The 25,724-nt window shown below is 38.1% G+C and overlaps 2 protein-coding genes across 7 annotated transcripts in view; both read right to left on the reverse strand.

Moving 5' to 3' along the window:
- Positions 1–3,373, reverse strand: part of LOC115414957 (low density lipoprotein receptor adapter protein 1) — a 47,283-nt gene extending 43,910 nt beyond the window's left edge. For 2 of the 3 annotated variants that reach the window (XR_003934734.1, XM_030128333.1), the window contains exon 1: positions 3,024–3,373. Coding sequence is in view for 2 of the 3 variants with exons in the window: in XM_030128333.1 (XP_029984193.1) it covers positions 3,024–3,108 (85 nt within the window). In the remaining variant the exon portion in view is untranslated. The remainder of the gene's footprint in view (positions 1–3,023) is intronic. The other variant, XM_030128334.1, reaches the window with a different exon arrangement.
- A 2,736-nt stretch (positions 3,374–6,109) lies between these two features.
- LOC115414955 (E3 ubiquitin-protein ligase RNF19B) lies at positions 6,110–24,841 on the reverse strand. 4 transcript variants are annotated; one of them, XM_030128331.1, is made up of 11 exons: positions 24,561–24,838; positions 18,256–18,531; positions 17,979–18,140; positions 15,880–16,370; positions 12,118–12,323; positions 11,798–11,945; positions 10,261–10,423; positions 9,802–9,916; positions 8,386–8,517; positions 7,990–8,260; positions 6,110–7,820 (listed from the first exon to the last, which is right to left on the reverse strand). In XM_030128331.1, the coding sequence occupies exons 3-11, from the start codon at positions 18,129–18,131 to the stop codon at positions 7,559–7,561; spliced, it is 1,941 nt and encodes a 646-aa protein (XP_029984191.1). In that variant the 5' UTR covers positions 18,132–18,140; positions 18,256–18,531; positions 24,561–24,838; the 3' UTR covers positions 6,110–7,558. The 4 variants fall into 4 exon arrangements, with proteins under 4 accessions (XP_029984191.1, XP_029984190.1, XP_029984192.1 ...); XM_030128330.1 differs by having other exon boundaries at positions 17,979–18,158; XM_030128332.1 differs by having other exon boundaries at positions 7,990–8,239; positions 17,979–18,531; positions 24,561–24,841.
- Between the last annotated feature and the right edge of the window lie 883 nt (positions 24,842–25,724).

The raw sequence follows: 25,724 nt of genomic DNA on the forward strand, positions 1-25,724 counted from the left end.
AGGACACTTCAAAGTTGTGTCACTGTTTGCATATCTGATGAGTCCTCATTAAAAATAAAGTTCCTGTTATGTTTTATAAAAACTCAGCCACTACTATGAAGTCAATAAAGTTCTTGTTCTCTACCTTAGTGTATTGTAGGACTTGATTTAAACACCGCTGTGGTGATCACTGTTGCTTATTATAAGGCTTTAACACCATTAGAATATTCAGTATAGGACATTTCAGTTATAGAGCAAAGAACTGTTATATTATTCAACTTTTTTTTTTAGCTTTGTTGGGGTTTATTTCAGAGTTATAATGAGCATATATATTGTTTCTCAATCTCTTTTCTTGAGATACAACAAGAAAGTACAAGAAATATGTGTAGAGTATTAAAAACACACAACAAATCAGTACAAAATGGGCCCTAGAGGCTAAAGTCAGTGTTTAGTAGTCAGTGCAATAAAAGCTGTTGAAATATTTTGAACAGAAACAAAATGAAAGCAAAATAGTAAAATTCATTGTAAGTACAAAGGAAAGTTTTCGTTATTCATATTTCAGTGTATATTTAGGGTGTTTCTTGATGCAGAAGCTGAGAATTGCATATGTGTAATCAGTATAACTTTGCTAAAACAAAGACTTTGTGCACATTACAGTGTTTCAGAATTATGTTTGGTAGGTTTTTTTTTTTCTACAAATCAAATACAAATACATTCCTGCTTAAATCACACCTATTACGTGTGAATATGTGCAAGGCAGCTGCCTTATTTGCATTTCGACATCCAGCTTTGATGCATCACCTCATGCTGGCATAGAAATGCTGTCCTCTATCCAAATTGCCTGCTAAATAGCTTGTGGACATCAGCAGTCACCCTGCCTGTCTGTACTGTTTGTGACTGCTGTGTTCACATTTTTCCAGCCTGATTCCTCTGGTGGCTCTCAGACACAAACTGCTTCTGTCATCAGACATTGAAATCCAGTTGCATTGTGTGCTGACAAAATCACTCTGTCTTTTCTCCCTTCTTTCTCTGAAATCAACAACAATATGAGAATGAAAGCTCAGTGTAGGAGCTCCTGCTGACAATGTGGTGCACACAAGATAACATGGTGATTTTTTTTATCGTCAACTCTTCTTCAGGTTCATGATGATGGAGAATATGATGTTTGCTCTGTTAAAGAAAATAATAATAAGTATAATAAACCTGCTCTCTCATATCTATCAGTGCCTGCCCCACACTGAAGCTCAGAAGTTTCAGTCTAGTCACCTAAACATCCAACATCCCAAATTTAAGATGATCTCTGACTAAACGTTGACAGCCAGGGCTCAAATGTCGAAATTAATTACAGCCAAATCCATACGAGAAACTCATTAAAGCTCTAATCCAATCGAAAACTTTTCAATCCGTAGGCTTACATGCAATATTCAATTATTTAAGTGGAACATTTTCCAGTGAGTGTGAAGAAAAACCAAGTACATCCTCCTGGCTGTGAAATTAATCATCACAGTTTAATGAAAACTAGCGTGGGGCGCCTGAGCAGAAATTCAGGTTGAGGCAAAACCAGCATGTTAGCAGTTATGGCAGCCAGAGCCCTAATAGGCAGTGGGGCTGCAGGGAGTGAGTATTCAAGACAACACTACACACATCAATGAGGCAACAGAGCTGCAGGCGATAAGGCTCAGTGATGGTGTGACAAGGTCTGCAGCTCTGACCCTTCACTCAACATTCACCACTATTATCAATCCCACAGTGGAGAAGCCTCAAGCAAGCATGAAGATTATTTCAGGCTTGTGCTGGACTTATAAGCACCCTAAATAACATAAACAGCACACGCATCTTATCATCTGCATACAAAAAATAGACAAGTTTACTCTTCTACATCTTTACTGGCCATTCTTTACATTGTATATTATTATGTGCCTCAGAGAACAAACAGATATGCCTTTATTCCCTCTACCATAAGGTTGTTAAATGAGTCCAGTGTACTAGTCTGTTTTTGAGTATCCTGTATGTGTGTGTTGACTTACTTACCTCTTTTTTATGATGTATGTATGATGGGTTTGATGGGTTTATATTGTATATTATATTTATGAGCTGCAACCAGAGACTGTTAAACTGAATCACCCTTTGTGGGATACATAAAGTTGTCTTTCTATCTATCTAGAGTCACGGGAAAAAAATTATTAGACCATCAAAAGTCATCAAAAACAATGGTTATGTAATCAGGTATTAACTCCTGTGCGTATCATGTGATTAAAACAGACAGAAAAGAAAACATGGAATGCCTAAAAGCACTGTTTTTGTCAGTACAATGCCATAGCTATTGACGTACGAACTTATGTGATTTTGGTTATTATCAAGAAAACAATGGAAAATGGCTAAATATCAGCTCTGAAATTAAACTCTTATGAGCTATTTTTGTTATTATCATTATATGTCCAAACAAATGTACCTTTAGTTGTACCAGGCATTAAAATTAACAAGAAATTGTAGAAAACAAGGGTGGTCTAATCTTTTTTTTTTGTGACTCTATCTATCTATCTATCTATCTATCTATCTATCTATCTATCTATCTATCTATCTATCTATCTATCTATCTATCTATCTATTTGTGAAATGCTAAAAAAGTTATGGTACACCACATAAAAGCAGCAAATAAGATCATATATGATAGGCTATTTTGGCTTGAATAAAAAAGAATCAATGTTTATGACAAAGGATTGTACATATTCACCATCATATCCCAAATCTGTTCCATTTATTTCACTGTTGTTTTGTTAAGGCTCAGTTGGACTTACTGAGATAAAGTAGTAAATAAGACTAAACTACATACAGTAACTATTGGGTTAAATACAGATCAGGTACATTGAGCAGTATGACAAAAGCCATTAAACACAGCAGTCCACTAGAGCCCACTATATATGAACATCCAGAGGCATGCACCGTCCTTGTATCTCCTGCTTGTGCCTTAGAAAACCAAAAAAAAAAAAAAAAAAAAAAAAGAAGAAGAAGAACATCCGCATTTTTAAACCCCCCCGACTCACTTTCGTGTTTTGAAGTTCCCCATGTGTGCCGTGGAACTCCAGGGCTCTTGATGATGGCTCTGCCGGCGGATTTCAGGGCATCCATCCCGAGGCGTGTGTGCTCTCCGGCAGGTGGATTCCCCAGTCTCCGGACCGCTGGGAGGTAAATACAGCAGGCTGCGCTCGACGGCGGATGCGCCACAGAGAAAAGGCAAAGACAGCCCACTGTATGATACTGAAGTTCCCGCCCAGATCCACTCTCCTCCACGCGTCCCCTTTCCCCACGGACAGACACTACGCACCCCCAATGCACCGTTTCCAAAGTTAAGGGCGTGTCCTGTAACCTCGACGAACTGGTGCGTCTTCCAAAGTGCGCCTCAATGAAAACCCACTACACTAGACTGGTCCTGGAGTCTGCATTGAACACAGCAATGCATGTAATGATTTATGAGCTTTTAACCCTCCAGAGTCCACAGTTGCACTAGTTCATCGCATAAAAAAAAATTATTGAAATGCCATTGAATTATAGGTTTCTTCATTTGATTTCAGTTGCTGACTTCACACAGTGCAGATGTTGATACAGTGACAATATGTAAAGTAATTAATCTATAACTAATTTAGAATGCAACTTTGCAACAATGATGCTGCAGATCTGTACATGAGGAGGATTAATAACCATGGGTGTCAAACTAATAGCATAATAGCCTACAAATAAGTAGAGCTCCCAAATGTTCTGTTTGTTTTAGAGCAAAAAAGTCCTATTTAATTATAGCAAGGTTTACTTTTTCATTAACTTTTCACAAAATATATGGATAACCTGAAATGTAACTTTAACAATGTGCAACAGTGTGCTTTACAGCCTACAGTGGTTCTGCAAAAGCACAAACATTTAGTAATATTTATAATATTGTTAAAATTTTAGAGGTTGGAATTTGGAGTTGGCATCATTTTTATCTTATTATCCTATTATTTTTTCAGTTTTTAAAATTCATCCCAAGGACTGGATTGGAGCCTTTGGCGTTTGGCACTCCTGTCCTTAACTGTGTTTTAATTTACTAGGATTTTCTATGGTTATTAAGCTGATTATCGAGCTTATTATTAAATCAGTGGCTGAATTTTAACCATAACATCAGATTTTTTTTCCTGTTCTGTATTAGTTTGTACAGGGAAAAAAATCTGCTATATACTTACAGATATGTATAATGGTTTATTTATGGAAAATTCTGTGTATTTTTGCAACATTTCCAGGCAACAAAAACAATCATTTTTAATGAAAGCTCAGGGGATGCATTTTTGTATGTTGGCGCCTCCTAGAGGATATATGTTACCATCACAGCTTGAGAGTAAGCACTGATGTCACTGGTCTACAATTTATTTATTTATTTTTTTAAATGATCTATCTCTGATTATCTGTATGATGAAAGTACTATTACACACACACACACACACACACACACACGCACACACACACACACACACACACACACACACACACACACACACACACACACACACACACACATATATATAGTTTTATGTACATTTCTACAATATATTTAAAGAAAGGTCCTGTAAAGTGAATGTAATGCAATGTCCAGACAGTGAATTGAAGTCAGTCTGACAAACAGCAGATGAATGTTTCTTTCAAGTAAAACCCTCATTAATTCTCACATTTTTGACTAAGACTGTATCTTGGAAACTATAAACGTCCGGCATTTTTGACTTAATATTCCTAATTAGAGACTCAAACTTGGTAGTTTCATTACTTTTATTCTAAAGGCATTTTGCTTGTAGACCAAAGTATCTTGAATAAAATTAACCAACTGTTTGTTAAAATGTTTTTTAATCCTCCTTCACTCAACACCTTAGAAGAAACCCCTAATTATGAATGTACTGGTTGTTTCTTTACACTAAAAGAGCTAGTGTAAGAAACAACCATCAGAACAAAAATGCTAATTTCTCACAAAAAAGTAAAAAAAAAAAATAAAAACAATAATAATAATAATAATAATGTCACCTGAAAGATATGGATTACTATGATTTCAGAAGTTACTGTTTTTTTGCATATTATATGAAAGAAAAATGCCATATTTACATTTCTGAAAGAATACATAGAAATCGAGATGTATGTGTATATACAGTACTGTGCAAAGGTCCTTGTCCAACATAAGGTTTGCTGGTTTAATAAAGTTGTAATGAGCACACATATGCACATTTCCCAGTCTCTGTATTAACCTCCTGAGATCCAGGAAATGTCAGCAAAGTACAAGCTTTTGTTGTTTTTTATTAAATAAGTGCTTATATTGGAAACATCATGATGCAACAGTTTTCCCAGATGCAGTTTTTAAAATTTTTATGGAATGTCCTTTGTGATGGACAGTTCTCTCTCTCTTTTTTTTTTTGTATAAAGTTGTGAAACTCTTGTCCACAAATGTGGACAGAATACCCATAGCTGGGTCTTAGGAGGTTAAGATATAATCTGGATATATGGGAAGTATGTACAGGATTAAAAACAAAATTTACAAAGAAAAAACAAATTGTAAAAACTACAAAGGTAGTATTTAGTGTGGCCTCCATTTGTGCTCGACATGTCTTTAACCCCTTTGTTCAGAAATTTATTGCATTCATTCTCTGATGTTTTATACCAAGTTTCATTCAACACATGTCAGATGTTTATAACTGTGTTGTTTCTTGTCATAGGGTCAGGGGTCACACTAAGTACTGACTTTACCCTTTATAACCAATTTAGTTCAGTTTTTTGTGTCATTTATGTCTTACATAAATCTGTATGCTCATTTCAACCCTGCAAAAGTAACAAATCTAGAAGTGGCTGCACAGACTGCAGAACTGGAAAAGCACCAGTTAAAACAAAAAGAAATCAGTAATCTAAAATTATTAGGAACAGTTTCAATGCAAAATCATGACAAAAGAGAGTGATGAACATATGTGGTCTGTAAATAACCAAGTTGGTAGGATTAACATTAAAGATTATTTTAAGCAAAAGAAGAAATACTACTTGACTTATGTCCATCTCTTTATTCCTGTCTGTATGTACGATAAGGGAATTCAAACTCATGTATTAACTAAAGAAAAAAATCTGCAATTAGTTTTTGTCCTTCATGGTGAAATCTTTATTTGATATCTCCCCACAACCCAGCACAGGTTATCACTTCGAGTCTGAGTTCATCTCACAAATATTTCACTCAGGAGGCTAAGCAGTGCAGGTATAGTCATGTATTTCTTGTAAATGATCTAGAAGGGGTTACAGTTCAGCCTGAGGTGGCATGCTGCTGTTGTCATTTTGGTGCTCTGTGATCAGTTAAGAGGGTCTTTGAGTTTAGATTAATGCTCTCGACATACACTTCTGCAACTACACTGACTGCTGGGCGAGTTAGCATGTGAGTGTGTAAGTGTGACTATGTGACTCTGCTTGCCTGTGTCTGTACACAGTAAATATATATGAGTGTTTTCCTGGATACAAGTAGGAGAATCATGCAGATACTTTTAAAGACTCCTCGGAAAAAGACTGTAGTGTTGTTGCCATTGTTAATGCCACTAATGCAGATCTGTGTATGCATTAGAGAGAGCATTGTTAAAAACCATGAAGGAAACAAAGAAAACTGAAAGTATACAAGTGAATTTTTGTTCTATTGGAAGACTGTGGATTTGAGACTAAGGATATAATTTCTGCTAATTTGAAACCCTCTTCTCATTTCATTGATCACCACTGATAGAAAATTTCACAGAGCACCTTTGACTCCAATAGAGATGAAACTCAGGATTCAACAGTTTCCACATGTCTGAACTGTAAACAGTCATTTCAACATTTCCTACTGGACTTCTCTCAAAAAAAGAGTAATCAAACAGTGCAGCATGCGCCATCTATTTAAGGTTACCTAACTCAGGTTTGGGCACTGCATTTGAAAAGTGTTTTTGGTAGAAAAGAATTCATCCTACTGTCTTGCAGAATGGCGTTAGCTTGAAAAGCTTTACATGAACTCACTGACAAGACAGCTGCATGTTAAATTCTGAATCCCCCGTAAAACAACTCATGCTCTAGGGGGGTCTCTTCATTGATAAAGGGAGGAGAGGGATGTGAGGTCACTAAAAGAAGACAAAGAGAGGGCTTCATGAAACAGATTCAGCAAAGAGGGGGAGTAAGGTAGTCTCTTCCAGAAAGGACAACAAAATAAAAACAGGCTGACCCCCACTGAACTGGTCAGTTAACATGCTCTTAGTCACTTCTGTTTTAAGATTAACTGATGGGTGCTATCCTTTCTGCTTTACATTTTCTCCCCCTCCAGTCTCAAAGTCATGCTAATTGTCTCATACACACTCACACGCTCTCATCTTTCTCATTTCCTCTCTCTAAACCCGCATCTTCCTTAGAGGCTGGAGCTAGAAGGCAACAGGTGGGAGGGCCAGTCTTGGAAGCAGGAGGTGGCCGTGGCAGACGATTTTCAGGCCAATCCAGTGACACGTCAGCACATGGATTTGATAATTTCCACAAAACCTGACTAATCTTCAACCAAGCACAGAGCCTGCATTGGAGGACCTCATACACCGTCCATATCAAAGACTGGGAAAACAGTCCCTTCTTCCCCTCCTGGTTTCTCTTGTCCTTCTTGTTCCTCTCCTTCCCCTCCCTCCTGTCGTCTTTCTTCCACTTCTGAGGCACACAGGTAATCTTGGGACTGAGACTGTCCGACGGACTCCACCGACAAGCTTCGACTAGATAGGATGCTACTTAGACTGGACTGGCGAGCACCTCTGGGATGGGTTTCAATTTCCACCCGAACTTCAATATTGGTTCCATCCCTACGTCAACAACAAACAAAAATAGAGGCACTTTTATTGAAACTCTCCGTCACAGAGTTTAACACTGTCTTAAAAGTCTGAAACCCACAAATGGTACTAAAAAAGGACAATAAAAGTCATAAGTAAAACCATTACAAACAGAAAAATAAAACCCTGAGGCGACACTCACCTCAAAGGAAGTGCTTGTGTGTCATTAACTTTGCTGTCAGGCACAATAACCACCTCGCACTCTGATTGGCTGTCCTGCTGGGTGTATCCATGGCGTTTTGTGGCTTCATCCACTCCTACATAGCTATCTAGCTCTGGGGGTGTCGTGCTTGTACTTGGGAGGACACCCACTTCCTGTACACTGACTCTGACTTCTTGGACGCTGGTGTCACTGAGCGCTGGGTTATTCTGACCCGTCCAGTGGTCGCTGACTACATGAGAGAATAGAAGATCTATAAGAGAAGTTGAAACTTTATCAGATCAGACTGTACTTGGGAGCAAAAATCACAATGTGTTAAATATAAATGTGTGATATTTTACAACACCCAACATCTATAGTAGTAAATTCTGGACTCACAGCTGGCTAAGTCCTCCAGTTGGATCTTATGAGATTCAGGGGGCTCATTCTGCGGTCGACACCAGCCGTTCCTACATAGCGACATGGGGACCACCCCATAGACGTAAGTCAGCATTAGAGGGACACCTACACCTGCAGGAAAACAAAGAATTATGGGGCATTTACACATAAAACATCATGCTTTTTCTAGATATTTTGTAGATTCTTATGTAACGAAAGAATATATGTAAACTAAAAGAATAAAAAAAATATATATGAGTGCAAAACCCAAAATAAACACAAGAGGGAGCCCCTCCTGCTTCACTGTGAATTGAGATCATTATTGCAGCGAATGTTTTGCAATCTCAGAAGTAAGAATTATCAGCCGAAGATCAAACTGGCCCCATTCTTCCCCAGTGCCACTCCATCAGTTTAACAAAAGTACTTTCATTAAACCTCCAAACTGATGAGGACCAGACTTGCTTTGCTGTGTGATTATGCAACCTGTGATTGAAATAGGAATTTGGGTGCACAATGCAGAGTACAGAGCAGACAAAGGGACATCATTAACACAGCGGGACAACTGGAACACTATCGACTCTGCACCAGGGTAAAACCAGGGCAAGAGGATGAGCCTGCCAACTACACAGTTAACAGAAAGAGGAGAGTGGACACAAGAGGCCGTGTTTGTGAGTTTGTTTGTTTGAGTCAGCAAGAGAGAAACAGCAAGAGTGATAAAGTATGAGGAATAAAGAGCAAAAAGGAGACAAACCAGAAGGGATGTACTAAAAATGTGTGGAAGAAGGTAACTGAGAGCAGGGTGACGAATGAAAATAAAACAGAAGCAGCGTAGAGACAAGGATGCAAGCTGTGAGAGTTACACAGAGGTGAGAGGTGAGGGTGGAAACAACAGTGGAGCTAAATATATGTTTTATTGTGTGTGTCTGTGCCACTGCAGAAAGAAGCTGAGAAGCTGTTAAAACCTTCAGGATTTCTGTCACAGCGTGGAATGTTAGACAGGTCAGAGTGGGCAATGAGTCATCACAATGTTCACAGCACCCTCTGCACTGAATATATGTGAGAAAATTGAGTCGTATGTTTGAATATAGAAACACAGACTGTGGGCATGAAAAAGTAAGAGTTTCATTATTTTGTACCTATAAGTCTAAGCTCGCACATGGAGATGATGAGGAAATGTCAAACTCTACTTGATTATCTTTAATTTTAATCACAGCAAGTGCCTTAGATATTGGAAACTATACATCAGATTGGACATATTTTTATTCATTTAGTATAATTAGCATATATGCAATGATCACTGTCTCCCTTCAAGTGTTTTGCGATACTGTGTAATATTAATGAAAATTAATTAAATAAAACAATACTTTTTGCACTTCTGTAGGTGCAAAGCAAAAGGTGGCCATGTTATATCCTTACCCACTGTGACAGCTGCTATGACAGGCGACACAAACACCGACATCATTACCCCGCTTGCCACAGTCAAATAGTGCTTACTTCCTGAGATATTGTTTTTCTTACAGCGACCATGGACCTAGAAGAGAAGAAAAAAAAAATATAAACTAGATATTGGAATTCTAATTTGTTCCTTTCAAATTACTTATTTCTGTCATTTATTTCCATCTCTCTATGGATGCACTTCAGTCTGCATGACAGGAAAAGGTCTATAATAGAGGTCTAACACAGACACAGACACATTATGACAGTCATAATGGCATGCACATAATACTGAGTTTACACTTGACTATTTACTATAAGTCATTGTTTCAAAACAGTTGCATCCCACTCTAGAGATTTCTGCATAATGGATCATTTAGCTGAACTCATCTGTTCACATTAGTGGAACAAAGTTGTACTGAGCACTAGGCTGTTCTGTACCTTTCGGCCCATGTAGATTGGTATGCCCACAATGATGACTGGGATGGCAATGCCCGCGATAAGCGAGATGACCACTGGTGCTCCGAGCAACATGCCCACCTGCCACAAAACCTTACGGGTTTGCGACCATGGCTTCTTCCCCCAGAATGTACATCCTGAGGGACTGAGACAGACAGAAAAAACAACCAAGGTAGAGTTTACAAATTGCATCATTATCATGAAGGTAGTGGTTTAATGGCACATTATATTAGATGAATAAATCAAGAAAAAGAAAAAAATGATGAATTCTGCCAGCAATATGACAACATTAGCATCCTGTCTCATTGGTGTCATTACCGACACTGAACCGTCTCATCTGAATATATCATTTTAGCCTCGCCTCTTCTCCTATAATTAAAGCCATTTGTGCCTTAATTCACACAATCATTCATCTTATATGTTGATGTAAATTTGAAAGCGTGGATATGCTTACAAGAAATCATTAAATTAAGTAGTAACTTAATTTAATATCAATCTTTGGTGTTGGCATGCAATTCTAGCTACTTTGGAAAGCAATACATCGCTGACTAATGATGCTTAGTCCAAATCGAGCCACACTTTACTTGTCTAAGCTGCAATAAAATACAGGGACAAAGGGGGTGCAAATAGCACCTTAGAGCAATTAGACATTTCTCAAAGCATGAATTTGTTTTACAGCAGCAAATGTCACACAGGGCATTTAAAAGCCTGAGTAGGTGAATGATGATGAGGTTATGCTCTGGTACTCTGAACGGGCAGAATTGCTGCAAGATGCAAAATGCTTTGTTCTTCCAGAGTACATCTGCAGTAATTTGTGGTGTGAAAGTCAGACATGGATGAGTGAAAATGAGGAGGGGTGAGGGAGCAAAGGGAGAGTCAGTGAAGGAAGACAAGAACACACCTATTAGGTTTTAAAATTCACCAGCAGAAAGATTAAGTAGTTTCATCAAATTCAGCTAATCAGCTTCTGTTCAGATTCTTTACTTAAGTTACAAATATTCTACTGCATGGAAATATGGAGGAAGACAGAGCTCATTAATTGATGACAAGTCAGCAGCGACTCCCTTCCAGGACTGGAAAAATCAATGAAAGGCCAGACAAAGAGTTTGAGTATTGCAGCCTCTAAACAATGACATACTGCACGTGGCCTGCTGACTCTGTCAGTTTTTATCTGCTGCATAGGGAGAGGGAATGGTGTGAGCACAGCAATATTTATGTTATGAAGATAGCTTCATGGAATTAAAAAAAGAAATGTAAAGATAGTCTTTTTTATCAATTTCAAATTCTCCTGTTCTTTCAGTCCCTTTCTTGTACTGTATAGGTTGAAGAAAAAATTATTCAATACAGACTTATATGTAATGTTTACTTTTGTGTAAGTGGTTGGAAAACCTGATATTAAAATATAAATAAGCGTTTTGATAATTTATGGTACTGTCATTTCATTCTATTAGTTGCTAAATTGCCTTTTCAAAATAAAAGTGGTGATGATTGGATTTTGAGCAGGCGTGTGGCTGGACACCTGAGGTAGTGCACGTCGGTGATCTCCTGCATACAAAGCCAGCAGAACTGACAGGCACACACAGTGCAGTTCATACGATTACAGCTGCCATCATTGGTCTTCATGATGTAGGCACCACAGCGAGGGCATGCTTTGATCTCCTCTGCATCTGCAAAAACACAGTGAATATATGAGACAACGAAGCCTTTGTACTCACTAAGTCACTCTACTATGCAAGCTGTTGTCACTCAGAAAAAAATATTTTGTCCTTGAATCAGAATCGTAAGTATCATATATCTTTTGTTTACAAAAATGTTGAATAAGTTAGATGGCAGTCTTACCTCCTCCAGGTTCTTCATTGAAGACGTACAGTGTGGAGGCATCGTTGCCTCCTGAGGTGTGCCGGGCCCGCTGACGTCGAGCCTGGTCACACGTCTGGTTGGGGTGCCACAGCTGCCGACAGTGGTAGCAGAACTCTGTGTCACACCCTTCACGGCCACAGCTGAGTTTGGGACACTCTGCACAGCCGTAAGCGATCACTGCATAGCTGAGGAGAGAGACACAACAGACATAAAACAATAGAATGGGTATGACCAACAAGTGCATAAGCAACAGATTATAGAACAAACATTAGCGCCTCACTCAGCAGGTATCACTGAGGTTCACATTCAGGTGCCTCCTCCACCGACTCCACCTGTTGAACTAACATGTTGAAGCTGGGATTCATTTGGTTTAAACATCACATCTTTGGTTGTCTGGTTGGAATATATAATAGGTGCAACAGATCTCCTCTCATCTCAAAATAACAGTTTTTTATTCAGCCTGCAACAGGCCACAAACATCACTGTTGTTGCTTCTGCTTACCACCAGTACATCTGTTGACTTTGTGTTGCTCAAAGAATCACACACAGAAATATGAATATCTGTAGAAGTGATTAACAGAGTTCAACACCTGAACCAAAAATTGTTTCAAAGGACATTATGATGATCACAAGAGTTTCGATGTCTGTGAACCTATTCTGATTCCTCTGATATTAACAAAAATCTTAATATTCAAAAGATAATATGTTTAATGTTGAAATGGAATCGAAGCCTGTGATTAAGATTCTTCTAGGATCCAGACAAGACAACTCTGGCATGAAGACTCAGCCACGGTCCGTCCACTGCAACCTCAAAACAGAAAGGCAGATGACTCTACAGGCCGAAGGTCACTACATAAGAGAATAGATAAGCTTCTGTCTAAATGTTACTTTGATACATACATCAACAAACTAGATGTGAACAGTGCCTGGTACTTCAGTCAAATAGTGACTGAACAACAAAGCAATTCTCTCCAGTGTGGACCTCATGCATAAAAACATTTTCAGGTATCTGAGGGTAGCTATCAAAGAAACCTGTGTGAGGAAGTTCAGATTAAAAACAGCAGGGATTCAACAGGCTACCCATATCAGTAAAATCTGAATTTTGATTTTAAAGTGCACTACTTTTAGTTCTGCCTTTATGAGATATCTACTACATCAGTGTTTTATCAGCACCTTTTGAAAGAAATCATTGTACAGTATGTAAATGGTATAAAAAAGTTATGCATGTTCACGTAGCTGCAGGATACAAATGTCTGATTTATGCCTGTTAGAAAAGTTTTAGCTAATGCATGGGTCGGCAACCTTTGCAATCTAAGGAGCCATTTTAGAACAGAAAAAGAAAAACAAAACTGTCTGGAGCCAAAACATACCCATATACCTTTCCTCAAACTGGTGACTGTTTAAGAAGCTCTTTAGGATTAGTTTGTACAGAATATGTGTGGAATAAATCAAAGATTCAGTGCATTTACAGAACTACAAATAAATGACAAAACTAAAGAAAACAGTGATATTTGTCATTATTTTTGTTTTGATGCAAGAATCCACTGGTAAGTGAAGGCTTTCTTTGCAATGGAGAATACAAATGAATACCTTCAGTGTTATAAAATTAAAAAGTAGTCTACTTTTGCTACTGCAACTATTTTTTTAACTCATTTGGAGTAGAGTCTACACTTTTACAACTGCATAACATCAGAATAACTATGACAAAATGTATACAAAAAAGTGTTATTTATTTCCATATGGTTTTTGACAAAGCTACATTGAGCCACTGGAAAAGGGCCCAAGAGCCATATGTGGCCCCGGAGCCACAGATTGCCTACCCCTGAGCTAATGTGACAGAATAGAAATATGTAGAGAATATGTCTTAAACTAGTTCTGCAAATGATTTTATCAAGAGAAGAAAGCCAGTGACAAGAGGATATAAACAAATCATATAAAATCAATACCTATATAACATCTAAAGTTATAATATAAATGTGACGTTAGCAGAGTACACTATCATTCTGCAGCTATTTTAAACTGCTAAAATGTAAAGACTACTTGGTAAAACTGCCACCATTCTGACAAAAATCTGTTATGTAACATTTAAATGCATACATAAAGTGATTTTTCCACTGCAGATTCTGTCTCTGTGTGCAAAAAAACATATCTCAAAGCCAACTCCAGTGGAGCACACACGGATGCATGGACATAAACACAACAGCATATTCTGCCATACACTCTCCGAGCCAACATAAGCTCCATAAATGCTTGCAGTATGTCAGTAAGAGCTTGAGGAATGTGTGATTGTTAGGAACATGAGAATACAAAAGCCATAACTGAATGACACGTATTATATAATGTGTTAACCCTTAAGGCTCTTTTCTGTGGGAGTATTTTTAGAGCTAACTTCTACTGTGAAAAACTTTCAAAATATGTGTATGATTATAATTCTGTGAATTTGTCATACAAATGTTAGAATCCAGCTATCTTGTTTCTGTGTTATATTTAATTCACCACAGCGTCAGACAGATTGGCATATTGATTTTTGCTCCACTTATTCATCACGGCTGCGCTGTGAGCACTGACAGCCAGGGCAGACAGTCAGTCTACCACTGAGCATACGTGCTTTTCACTACAAATATGAGCACATACACACATACACACACACACACACACACACTCACATACACACACCATGATTTCCCATCAGCAGCCCTCTCCTGTTACCCATCCGTGAACTTTAAGGTTACACCGCAATGAATCAGTCTTTATATCTGCCCTAAACAGCAGCAGAAGGGATGAGTTAACTGCGGACATGTTGAAATGGTTGCATTTCATTGTGTTTTATAAAGTCTGCTCTCATTTAAGAAAAAAAATCCATAAACAATTTCTCCCAGGATTATTTATGATGATGTCTAAGATCGATCCCTTAATGAAATCAAACTATATCTGGGCTTTAAACATCTCTGCATGATGTAATTCACATTTCAGCCCATTATCCTTGGGGAGCAAGAAAACACTTCAACCTTAAGAATAAAACAGGCCCAAAGTGCATTAATAATAGCTATTTTAGAGAGTAAAGTAAAGTGATTTAAAGTGAGTTTTTTAAGCCCCAGAGAAAAATGTAAGAGTGTGGATACTTCTGCATTTTTTAGAGGTATAGTTACAAATGAAAAGGGGTCGTTTCAACCCTCTTCTGTTTTCAGGATTTGCGATTGCTTGTTCCAAACTTTTAACAGCCTCAGAGTTGAATGTACGATTGAGCTTTCATGTCAACATCTGTTTATCTTTCAAAGCTCAATCAATCATTTTGACATGGAAAGAAAAACCATCTGCTTTGTGGTTTACAACATAAGAACAGTGGTGGGATGACAGGCTTTTGACAGGGGCTGTCACACTGCAGTGCTGAATAAGGGGCTGTTTTTTAATGTAATTATACTGAAGTGGCTCTGTGTGACTCAATACGTCAATAAAAAAGTGAATCTAGAGGACAAATAGTTTTCATTATGTAAGTCGACCCTATTAAATTATCCTCTCTGTGTTTTTGGTTCTGTTTTTTCAGCACCATTTCATACAAAAGAAGTTCAAAGTGCTTTACATGATAAATAAAAGGACAGATATATGAGCATTAACATATACATTTATACATGTTATCATATTGTTTGTCTATTCAAGTGTTCTTTTTTACTTTTTATGGTATGGTATGGTATGGTATGGTATGGTATGGTATGGTATGGTGATGTTTTTAGTTTGTCTCACCTGCAGTCAGGAGCAGGGCACCAGCGTGTATCTGGATCCGAAGCCAGGAACCGCCTCAGCTGGTACTCCTCAAACCGCTCCAGCAGCGCCCGGTCATCCAGGATGGCACGGACATCCAGTGGCGCCAGTGTTTCAGGGCACTGTGGACATGCGATGCCCACCCGGCTCTCTGATATCTCAATGCGCAGGTACTGGCGGAGGCAGTCAGAACATGCCCGATGGGAACAGGATGTGAGTCGTGGAAAGTGGCAACGTGGTTGACTGAGCAGGCACAGTGGGCACTCCTCTAGGTGTTCATCCAACAGCTGATCCTGACTGGAGGAGGAGAAGGACAGGACGCCTGTTGAGCCACTACTGACCCCGCCCACACATTCAGCCGTGGCAGCGCCGTCCTCAGCCGCCTCAGCTGCTGCTGCCGGACCTCCTCCTTCTCCTCTTTCTGCTCCAGAAACTCTTGATTCTCCAGCCTCTTCTGCTGTGAGATTGACATCCTGTGAAAGTTACACAGCCAGTTACCATAAATTATTATTTTCAATTATCAGTTAATAATAGAAACAATAGATTACACCACAGTGTGGGAGAAAGAAGAGGCAAGCAGAAGCTAATACATCCTGAGTTAAAGCTTTAGTACTGAATCATGTCAGTTCAACTCTATTGATAAGCAGCAGATTAAAAAAATGACCAGGAATAGCACAGGGTGTTCGGACTAAAGACAAAAGATTCAGAGATTCATGCTCTTGGGATCTTCGAAGACAGACCAGAGGTATTTCTGTTTGAGTCCTGTGGGAGAAGTGGCTCACTTCCCTGAATAAACACCTATTTTCTGAAATTATTGGTTTCTGAAAAGTCAGACAAGTTCTTTAATATTTACCATCAACTTATAATGTCACTTGATAAGCTCTAAAAATAACTAAATAACTGTTCTGTGGAGATAAATCCCAGTTTGAGATGATGCAACAGGTTCATTTACAGCAGCTCTACTATCTGTCATATCATTGTAGAACGGACCAAAAACAAGGGTGGTTTTATGTTGTTGTTGTTTTTTTTTCTAATATCAAATCAAAGTTAGAAATAATTACCATTTACCAAACATGTCACTAATTCCTCCCACCACATCTGAGAAATCCACCCTGCTGAACCACTGCTGTAAACATTAGCTTTGGTGAATAAGTTAACAACAGGTTAGTCATTACATTTCCATTTATTTATTTATTTATTGGGATATAGAACCAGGGTTCTACAGGTTTCTATAAGTTAAATTTAAGACTTTTTAAGACCTTTTCAAAACTACTTTGAACAGAATTTAATGCCCATTTCATGGCCTTTATCACAGCCATACTAGTAAAAATTGTGACTCCTAGAATTTAGGAAAATGTACTAATTTACTCCAACACCTTGATTCTGTAAAGTTAGCAATAATTGGTTCCTAATTTCACTATAAATTGTCAGGTGGAACCGAGTAAACTAATGTTGCTTTCTTTGCAGCTTGGACACATTTAAACACAATATAGCCAACAAATTTATGGCACCATAATTTAAGACCTACCATATCAACTTGAACATCTTTTAAATAAGGTATTAAATGCAGATTTGTAGATTCAAGACTTTTAAGACTTTTTAAGACCCCACAGGAACCCTGTAGAACATCTAATGTTCTGCACAAAAAGTACATAGCTTTTAGCTAATTTTCAACTCCTGCCCCTGGTTTGGCTTTTCAACACAGAAATACATTTACAGTACAAAAACAATATAAAAAACATACAAACAAACAAACAATACAAAAGCCTATTCACAGCTACCACACACACACATCCACATTCTCAAAGATAAGAAAAAAACAGTCCAACCTCACCAAACATTATACATTATACCATGGAATATTTTGTCTTCAGTCAGAATGCCAGGAAATAGTGCATTGATAAAGAACAATACAGTACAGTATATGGTCATTTCAAGAGCTGAAACTAAAACATCAAAACCAAGATCAAACTAAGCATAAATAAACCAAAATGCTTCACATACTTTCTTAACATGCCTGTATGTAAAATAAAAATGCCCTCTTTGCTTTAGTTCCTCCTGACCAGTAGCATTCCTCTCACCTGCTCTGGATGCTCGCTCGGGGTGAGGGTAATAGCCACCTCCTCTCTGGGCCAGGCGTCCACAGGCTTCTCTGGCCTCGGCTCCGCTTTGGGCTTTCGGCTGAAGAAGTTGAGAAAGCTCAGGGGCCCGGTCTGCTGCTTGGGCCTTTTCATGGTCTAGGACTAGAGCAGGAGCAGCAGCTGAGGAGACCAGGCCAACGACCATGAGCAGTACGCAGCAGAGTGTGTGTTTGTTTGTGTGTGTGTGTGTGGGAGGGTGAGCAGTGCGAGCTCACACGGCTCAGAGTCTTGGTGCTGGGAAGCTGTTCTGCTGTACACGGGTGGGAGAGATGGAGAGGGAGACGACAGGGAGGAGGAGGTAATCCCTGCCGGAGGGGAACATCACTAATTTGGATCCTTTCCGCAGACTGGTCATGTGGTTTACTTTCTCTCAGGGTCCTTTCCCTCCTCCTCCTCCTCTTCCTCCTACACCTCCACTACAGTTGTCTCTGAGTGAATTAGTCCTGAACTGGTGGACTGTCCTTCATCCTTTCACTGCCTGTAGCAATTCATCCTGAAAAGAAACAAACAGGCATGAGTTTTTTTAAAGCCATAGTGTCATTTTGTTTTAATGAAACACCTGCAAAATGCATCTAAGCAGGGGTTGGAAATAATTCAAGGACACAGTTTATTGACTTTCAGTAGATTGCACTGTGGTGACATAAATAATGCATAAAAGTACTTCTGTTAACCCCATACCCACAGTTATCTAAGAATTTTCCCCTCAAGCTGCGAATTCCTCTTCAGGCTACATATAACATAACAAGTCTGTCACATGGCTTAATCATGTTGTTACTCCACAATGATGATGCATCATCTCATTTGTAAGATGATTATCATCATTAGGAAATCATTAATATTTTGTAAATGTTCTGCATAAAAAGAAGACATACTATGAAATAAATAGTGTACTCCTCTTGTTTTTGTAAATAGAAGGATTCAAGTCTAACCAGGTTTGGCACCCTGTGACATAGACTATAAACCTGAGCAGAAACAATACTGAAAGATCATCTTCAACTTTTCCACAATGCAACAAACATAGACAGATGAAAAATAAACAAAGTACTTTCACTCTCAAATCTCTATAATTACTCCCCAGAAGGGCTTTTGCTTTAGATAAACTAAAACTCAAAACACATGGAATTTGTTTTGGGATCGAAGCTCCCTGGCCTTCCTATGATACAGCCTAACACATGAGCAATAAGGTCGCAGGCATGAGCAGATGGATGACAGAGTTCTGACTGTTTGACAGAAAGGATTGTGGAGATGGAGGGTAAGGCAGGGAGAGGCAGTGATAGACAGCACAGACAACTCATTCTGTCTCCATTAGGCAGTAGCTAGCTTTCATAATCAGGCCCCCAGAGAAAAGAGAGCATGAGGTGATACATGCAGACTCACCCTGGACCAATTAAAATAGCTCTCTCTCTACTGAAACTGTTTGATCAGACCAAGGGATTATGCATTTAATATAACGCAATTATAGATTGTCTATTTTAAGATGCAAAACAGCTTTGTGTTTGCTAATTCTATAACCACAAAAAATGAAGTCCTTAATATTTAGAATTGATGTGCTCAGGGTTTGACCCTAGGAGACATAAACATTATAATTCTTTCAACAGAGATGTACAGGGCATGTGAGTTTCTGTAACACTGTAGTGCCTAACTAGACTTCTTGCACAGAGATCGCAAGTTAGTGTTGTATTTATGTTCCAGTCCTGAGGATATGTTAAAATGAACATAAATAGTAGGCTCCTCTTGCAACAGGACATCATTATATACAGTAATTTAAGAGTAAAGAAAAGACACTGTTGAACTTTGAGAAGTTGGCATCATAAACTGATGATTAGTGTTCATATTTTAGATACAATGTTTTGTGCAGCTCTATATCTTGTTCTGTGCAACCAAAAGCTAAATGCATACAGAAGCGTGTTTTGTCTAGACAGATTGTATTCAACTATCATTCACATTATGTACAACTATTAAATCATTAATGGAAACAAAGAAATCAGTCACACATCAAACTAAAACAGTTTCAATTTAGAAACGTATCTGTACATGCAAATCTGTCTGACAAGGCCACAGGTAGTATATCTACAGTATATACTCATATCTGTACCATCTAAAGATGACTACTAAAATCATGTAAATAAACAATATGCTGCTGATTTCTAGGACTAAACCTATTATGCCACCTTGGCACTGCCTCCTGATGATTAAACTGGATCTGGTCTTATTCCAGACAACAAGAGGAATTTGAACGGCCCAGACAAGAGGTATTTGTGAACACATCCAGAACTTCCAGCTTCACACCAGAAAAAATCAGAGAGGATACAGTGATGAAGGAACTGCAAATTGGTTCACCTCAAGACCAAAGAAGTTAATATGTATTTATGTTTAAGAATATAGTATAAGCATAATATAATAGGTGGCAATTTAAAGGGAAAATCAGGGTGGAACACTATGATTCACAGCCATTTTCATATTCAACTTGTGACCCTTCCTTTCTGTATGCAAACACTAGTATGTACATTTTACAAAGTGTGCACCCCCTCACATTTTCCTACCATCCATATTCCAAGGGGACTGCCTCATGATCTGAATCACTAACCTCTGCAAAGACTGCATCTCTGTGCCGCTGTATTTATAGAAATGATTCCCATTCCTGAACACAAACATCAAAGACAGACTCATAAAAGAGTTGTTTGCATGCTATGAATATACTGTATGCACAGTGTATGCATGTCTATACACTGGTGTGAATGTGCAAATGCACTCCATGCACCATGATGAATAAGTAACACAGGCACAAAGACAGAATCAAGGATATAACAACCACCTGCTTTACTTTGCTGTTCTGTTGCCCTTAAGAACTCAATGTCATCTGACTTTGGTGCATTTTAAGTGAATTATTCAGAAGGTAGATGTCAAAAAAGAGGAAAAGGACCAATGTGGAATGACATGTGTCACAGGTACAGCTTTGGTTGCACCTTAACCATCACCCTAATCATGTACCTGTCTGTCTGCTATTTAGCTAAAGCACTAATTTATATATATATATATATATATATATATATATATATATATATATATATATATATATGATTTTCTGTGCTATTGCTGATCTCTTTAACCTGCTTCATCATCCAGTACATACTGAAGAGAGGTGCATAAAGTAAGAATTATTTCCAGTGGGTGGAATTATGCAGCCGTACAAACATACTACCCTGAGCTTTCATTATAGATCTCACAATAAGAATCACACCATAAACATTAGAGATACAATAAATCAAGAGGCTTTCCAATCAGTTTTGGCCAAACATAACTAATATAAGGGCTGTCCACTGGAATCACTGACTTTGAGAGAGGATAAGAGTTGAAAATATTAAAAGTTACATCTTGAACTGCCTATTCTTTATGGTTAGTTTGATAATGCTTGTTCAGCAGTTATTCACTGACCAATAAAGTCAAGTTCTTTTTCTAAAAAACCCCCCAACTGTTTCAGCGATGATGTTTGCCAGCTAATTGGCTCTCGTCTTTTTCTTGCTCCACACAGTCATTATTATATCAGCCTCAAAGTTCACTTTTGGCTGACCTCTCATAAATACAGTATCAGCATGTATGAATATATACTTGTTCTGCTATTAAATGGACACGGAAATATTGTCTTTTAACAGAGTGGAACTACAGTGACATATAAGACTAGTCTAAAAACTCAAAAGTGACCTTTTTTTATATTATACTATTTATGGAAAATAACAGGTAGCCTTTAGAAGCTTCAAAACTATTCAGTGAAGTGAGGAGTTAATGAAAGAAGGTCTTGTTTTTTTTTTAGAGTCATTCCCTCAAAAGGTTAACAATACAAGGGATGGACACAGATGCTGCTCGGAAGGGAAGAGCACATCTTGAATTTACAGCTTAATGGTTTTTCTTTTCTCTTGGGTGCCTGCAAGTGTGTACTTATGTGACTGTATACAATAAAATGCTCCTGAGGCCAAAGACACACTTAAAGATGTGACCTCTCTGTTTTTTATGCAAAGACATGTGGGTTCCGTTGATGCTTTCCTGACTTTTTAGTAAATTCTTGGCCGCAGAAAATGAGCAATCCGATAAAATGGCCTTTGCAAGAATTTTTTAAGATTCTTAAGACGTCTTGAAGGATTACAGAGAATTAAAAGACAAATACAAAATCTGTCCTGGGACTGTTTTTTTTTCTATGCTGAGAACAAACAGAAAGCTAAATCACTCACACTTCACCCATGTGGAAATCCTAACCTAAATACCACATTTAATAACTCTGGAAAACTGTGAGAAAGTATTGTTCAAGTCATGTGTCATATTTGTACAGGGGTGTATGAGTAAAACTACAAAAGAGAATCATGAGCAGCAGTTATACATCTGGGAAACACCTAGTCCTTCTGAGAGTTAAGTAGCCACTTCACTGGAGAGGGAAAAATCAATCATGTTGAATCAGGTCCCATGGGAGCAAAGATATCCGGTGACTGAAATTTTCTGAAGAAAAATGACCCACTTTAGTCCACAAAAAGAAATCCTTTGTGGTGTAGTTCTCTGCATTTTTCCCCCACTATGCATTATAATTTATGACTGACTAACATGAAAAAAGCACTTATTCAGCTCAGTTGATCTAAATTTGAATGTTGGAAATGAACGATATGTTCAAATGCAAAATTAGAAGACGTACAAAAAATCCTGCACATTTCAGAAGTGTGCAGGTGCTGCAGAATGTAGATAGTTAAACAGAAGTTCAAACAGAAATAATATTGAGTTTGTGTGACCTTGTGACCTGTTCAAGCAACTCACAACTATCTTTTTGAGCAACCAAACAAAGTATCACTATTAAATGACTTCCGTTCCATGTGTTACCAGCTACAACAGTGCACAAAAACAAAAGCCTCAGGCTTAATTCACAGCTGAGCAAATCCTCATTTTTAATTTATTTGCAACAGGCAAAAGAAAACTGATCCTTTGACCAAACAGCAACACCGGACATCATTACATAATTACAAAGGCTTCAGTTGGAGTGTGAGAGAATGACCTATTTCAATGTAACAGCAAAAAAAAAAAAAAAAAAAAAAAAAAGAAATTCAAGTCGAAGGTTGGTGAGAAAAGCTCTAAAAGCATTCATGATACAACAGGTACTGACCATAATCAAGCTGCTTGCACTGTTAATACTCTCAGTTAATGTATCTCAGGATTAAAATACTCGCAATGCAATATATTGTCAACATGTGGTAAAACACTTAATGTCTGAGTGAACAGTGATATATGTGACTATGGCATTTGATCTGTATAAATGGAGGACCTTCTATGTAAAGAATATGAGATTAAGTCACATTTAATCTGACATATTTACAATGACTGAAAACATGTATAAAGAACAAATGAGCAGAAATAAAAGAACTTCTGCTCTACTTTGGAAGTATGTAAATATATGTCCTGCAGACTGTTGGAATCTAGTCTTTCTGATTTCACAAACGGCTGAATGTATGTTTGAGACTATAGTGTGACATGTAGTCTCTAGATGACGGCTGAAACGACATTAACAGATGGAGGTATTACACAATCCACATCTGCCTCAAAGGTTCTCCTACCTTAGAAATGTCAAACAAGGACGGAACTAGGTGCATTTTTATTCTGTCCTTTGAATGAACCATATTATTTCCTCAGTTTGGAGGTGGATGCGAGGATATGGCACTTGTTAACAAGCTGTTGCTATGCAATTACTGAGCAAAATTAAAAAAAAAAAAAAAAAAAAAAAAAAGAGGCAGTTTTGCATCCTGATGTTGAGATCTTAGTTAGAGGAGGGAAACCTGATGATCCACCCTATTAAATATCCGTTCACTGGACAGAAGCCCACATCAGCAATGCGGGTTTCAGAGGCATGAGAGTGACCTCAGTCTGCCCACACACTCCTCTACTCAGGCATCCCTGACTCAAATATTCTGTTTCTACACCATGTGGTCCTCAACACAGACCCACGGCAGCTATTATAATATTGAAAAACCGCAATAAAAGCAAATAGGTTTTATATTAAGCCCTGTATTAGTCTGATGTTTTATCATTTCAAGACAAACAGCTTTCATCTTATTGTTGTTAAATCTTGCTGCATCATTAGTTTTATGCAACACAGAATAATCATAGTAATAATAATAAATATAAACCGACAAAACATCCTAAATATAAACCACATTGGCAGGCCTGCACCTTTAAGGGTGGCAATGTTAAATAAAAGGTTTTAGAAAAAGCACAGTAATGCAGTCAAACTCCGTACTAATGTCTCAACGCAAATATATTTACACATTTTCACGCATCTTTTTAATTATTTCTAGAGGGTCTGTGCAGGACATCAGTGTTGCAGGGAGTGGCATGTTTAATACGCTGTGTATTCGCATTCACCTCCACCTTCACTGACACTTACAGGCACGAGAAACGACCGAAATAAAGCAGTCGAACGGCGCTTTACAGAGTCTGCCCATAAAGCAGATAAAACACATAATAATGTGAATTACGTAAAGGCTTTCTTACCTCTGTGTACGGCGCCTTGTCTTTGCAGCGTAGAATCAACAACTGGCTCCTCCCCTTGAGGACCAAACAGTAGCACAGATATCCCCTGTCTCCTCTTCCTCACTACTGCAAAGACAACATATCTGACCGTCAAAGCCGCAGAGAGGGTGGATACGACGATCCGGGCCGGTGTGTGTGCGGCAGAGACACAGGATCCACGGAGAGCGCTGCCTTCGGCTACAGACTGATGGCTTCGGCGCACGGCGGCCTGAGCCGAGGCTCACTGCAGTGACATGAGCCAATGGGATGACGCAGAATCCCAGGATCTCCTATTCACAAGTGGACATCCCTGTAATAAAACGAACCGATTTAAACATGTTTTCACTGCCACATGAACACACACGATGCACATTTTGACACCATCTAGAGTACAATCACAACGGAGTTGGAGCTGATTTAATTTTACGCACAATTTTACGCACGACCACATGATAATGTAACCTATTTTAGTCTGAATCCAGCAATATGGATACTTATACTTTACAAATTTTGTTATCATGTTATTCAGTGGTAGGATAAATATTAAGACCCTTTATGCTACTTAAGAAAAATTAGACTAGGACTATTAACACAGTACTGTCAGAGTACTCTCAAGTACTACAATTCTACTGCTTATGTAAATATGTACACATCCCATAGAGTTTTATTACGTATTATTATTCTTATTATTCTTTTTTTTTTTTTTGCACTACCTTATGCATGCACATTTTCTTGCATTTTATCTTGTCACTGCCATGACCAGTGAAATTCCCTGTTGTGGGATTAATAAAATTCCATCTAATCTAATCTAATCTAATCTAATCTAATCTAATCTAATCTAATCTAATCTAATCTAATCTATGTAAAGTTTTTGCATTGGTGTAGCTGGTTCTTGGATGGTAAAAGTCCTTTTATACAGTATTATGACCTTTTGTATTGTGATGCCTTTATCTCAACATGTAAGGTTTTCATTTTCTGTTAAGCTTTGTAACTTGGATGTCACTCGTTAATTTTTTATAACTTGCATGTCATTCAACCCTCATCCAGGGACTACAGATAAAAATGTAATAATGTCTGGTAAAATATATGTAGTATGCACTTTCACATTTAAATAAACAATAATTGATACATGCAAAACTAATAATA

Source organism: Sphaeramia orbicularis, chromosome 24, assembly GCF_902148855.1.
Source record: "Sphaeramia orbicularis chromosome 24, fSphaOr1.1, whole genome shotgun sequence".
In the NCBI taxonomy this organism is placed as follows: Eukaryota; Metazoa; Chordata; class Actinopteri; order Kurtiformes; family Apogonidae; genus Sphaeramia; species Sphaeramia orbicularis.

Coding starts and splice junctions, on each gene's coding strand:
- LOC115414955 (XM_030128331.1), bottom strand. CDS start 18,131: ATGAAAAGGCCCAAGCAGCAGACCGGGCCCCTGAGCTTTCTCAACTTC. Junction 11,946..12,117: donor CAATGAAGAACCTGGAGGAG/GTAAGACTGCCA, acceptor GTGTTTTTGCAG/ATGCAGAGGAGATCAAAGCA. Junction 9,917..10,260: donor CAATCTACATGGGCCGAAAG/GTACAGAACAGC, acceptor CTTCTCTTCTAG/GTCCATGGTCGCTGTAAGAA.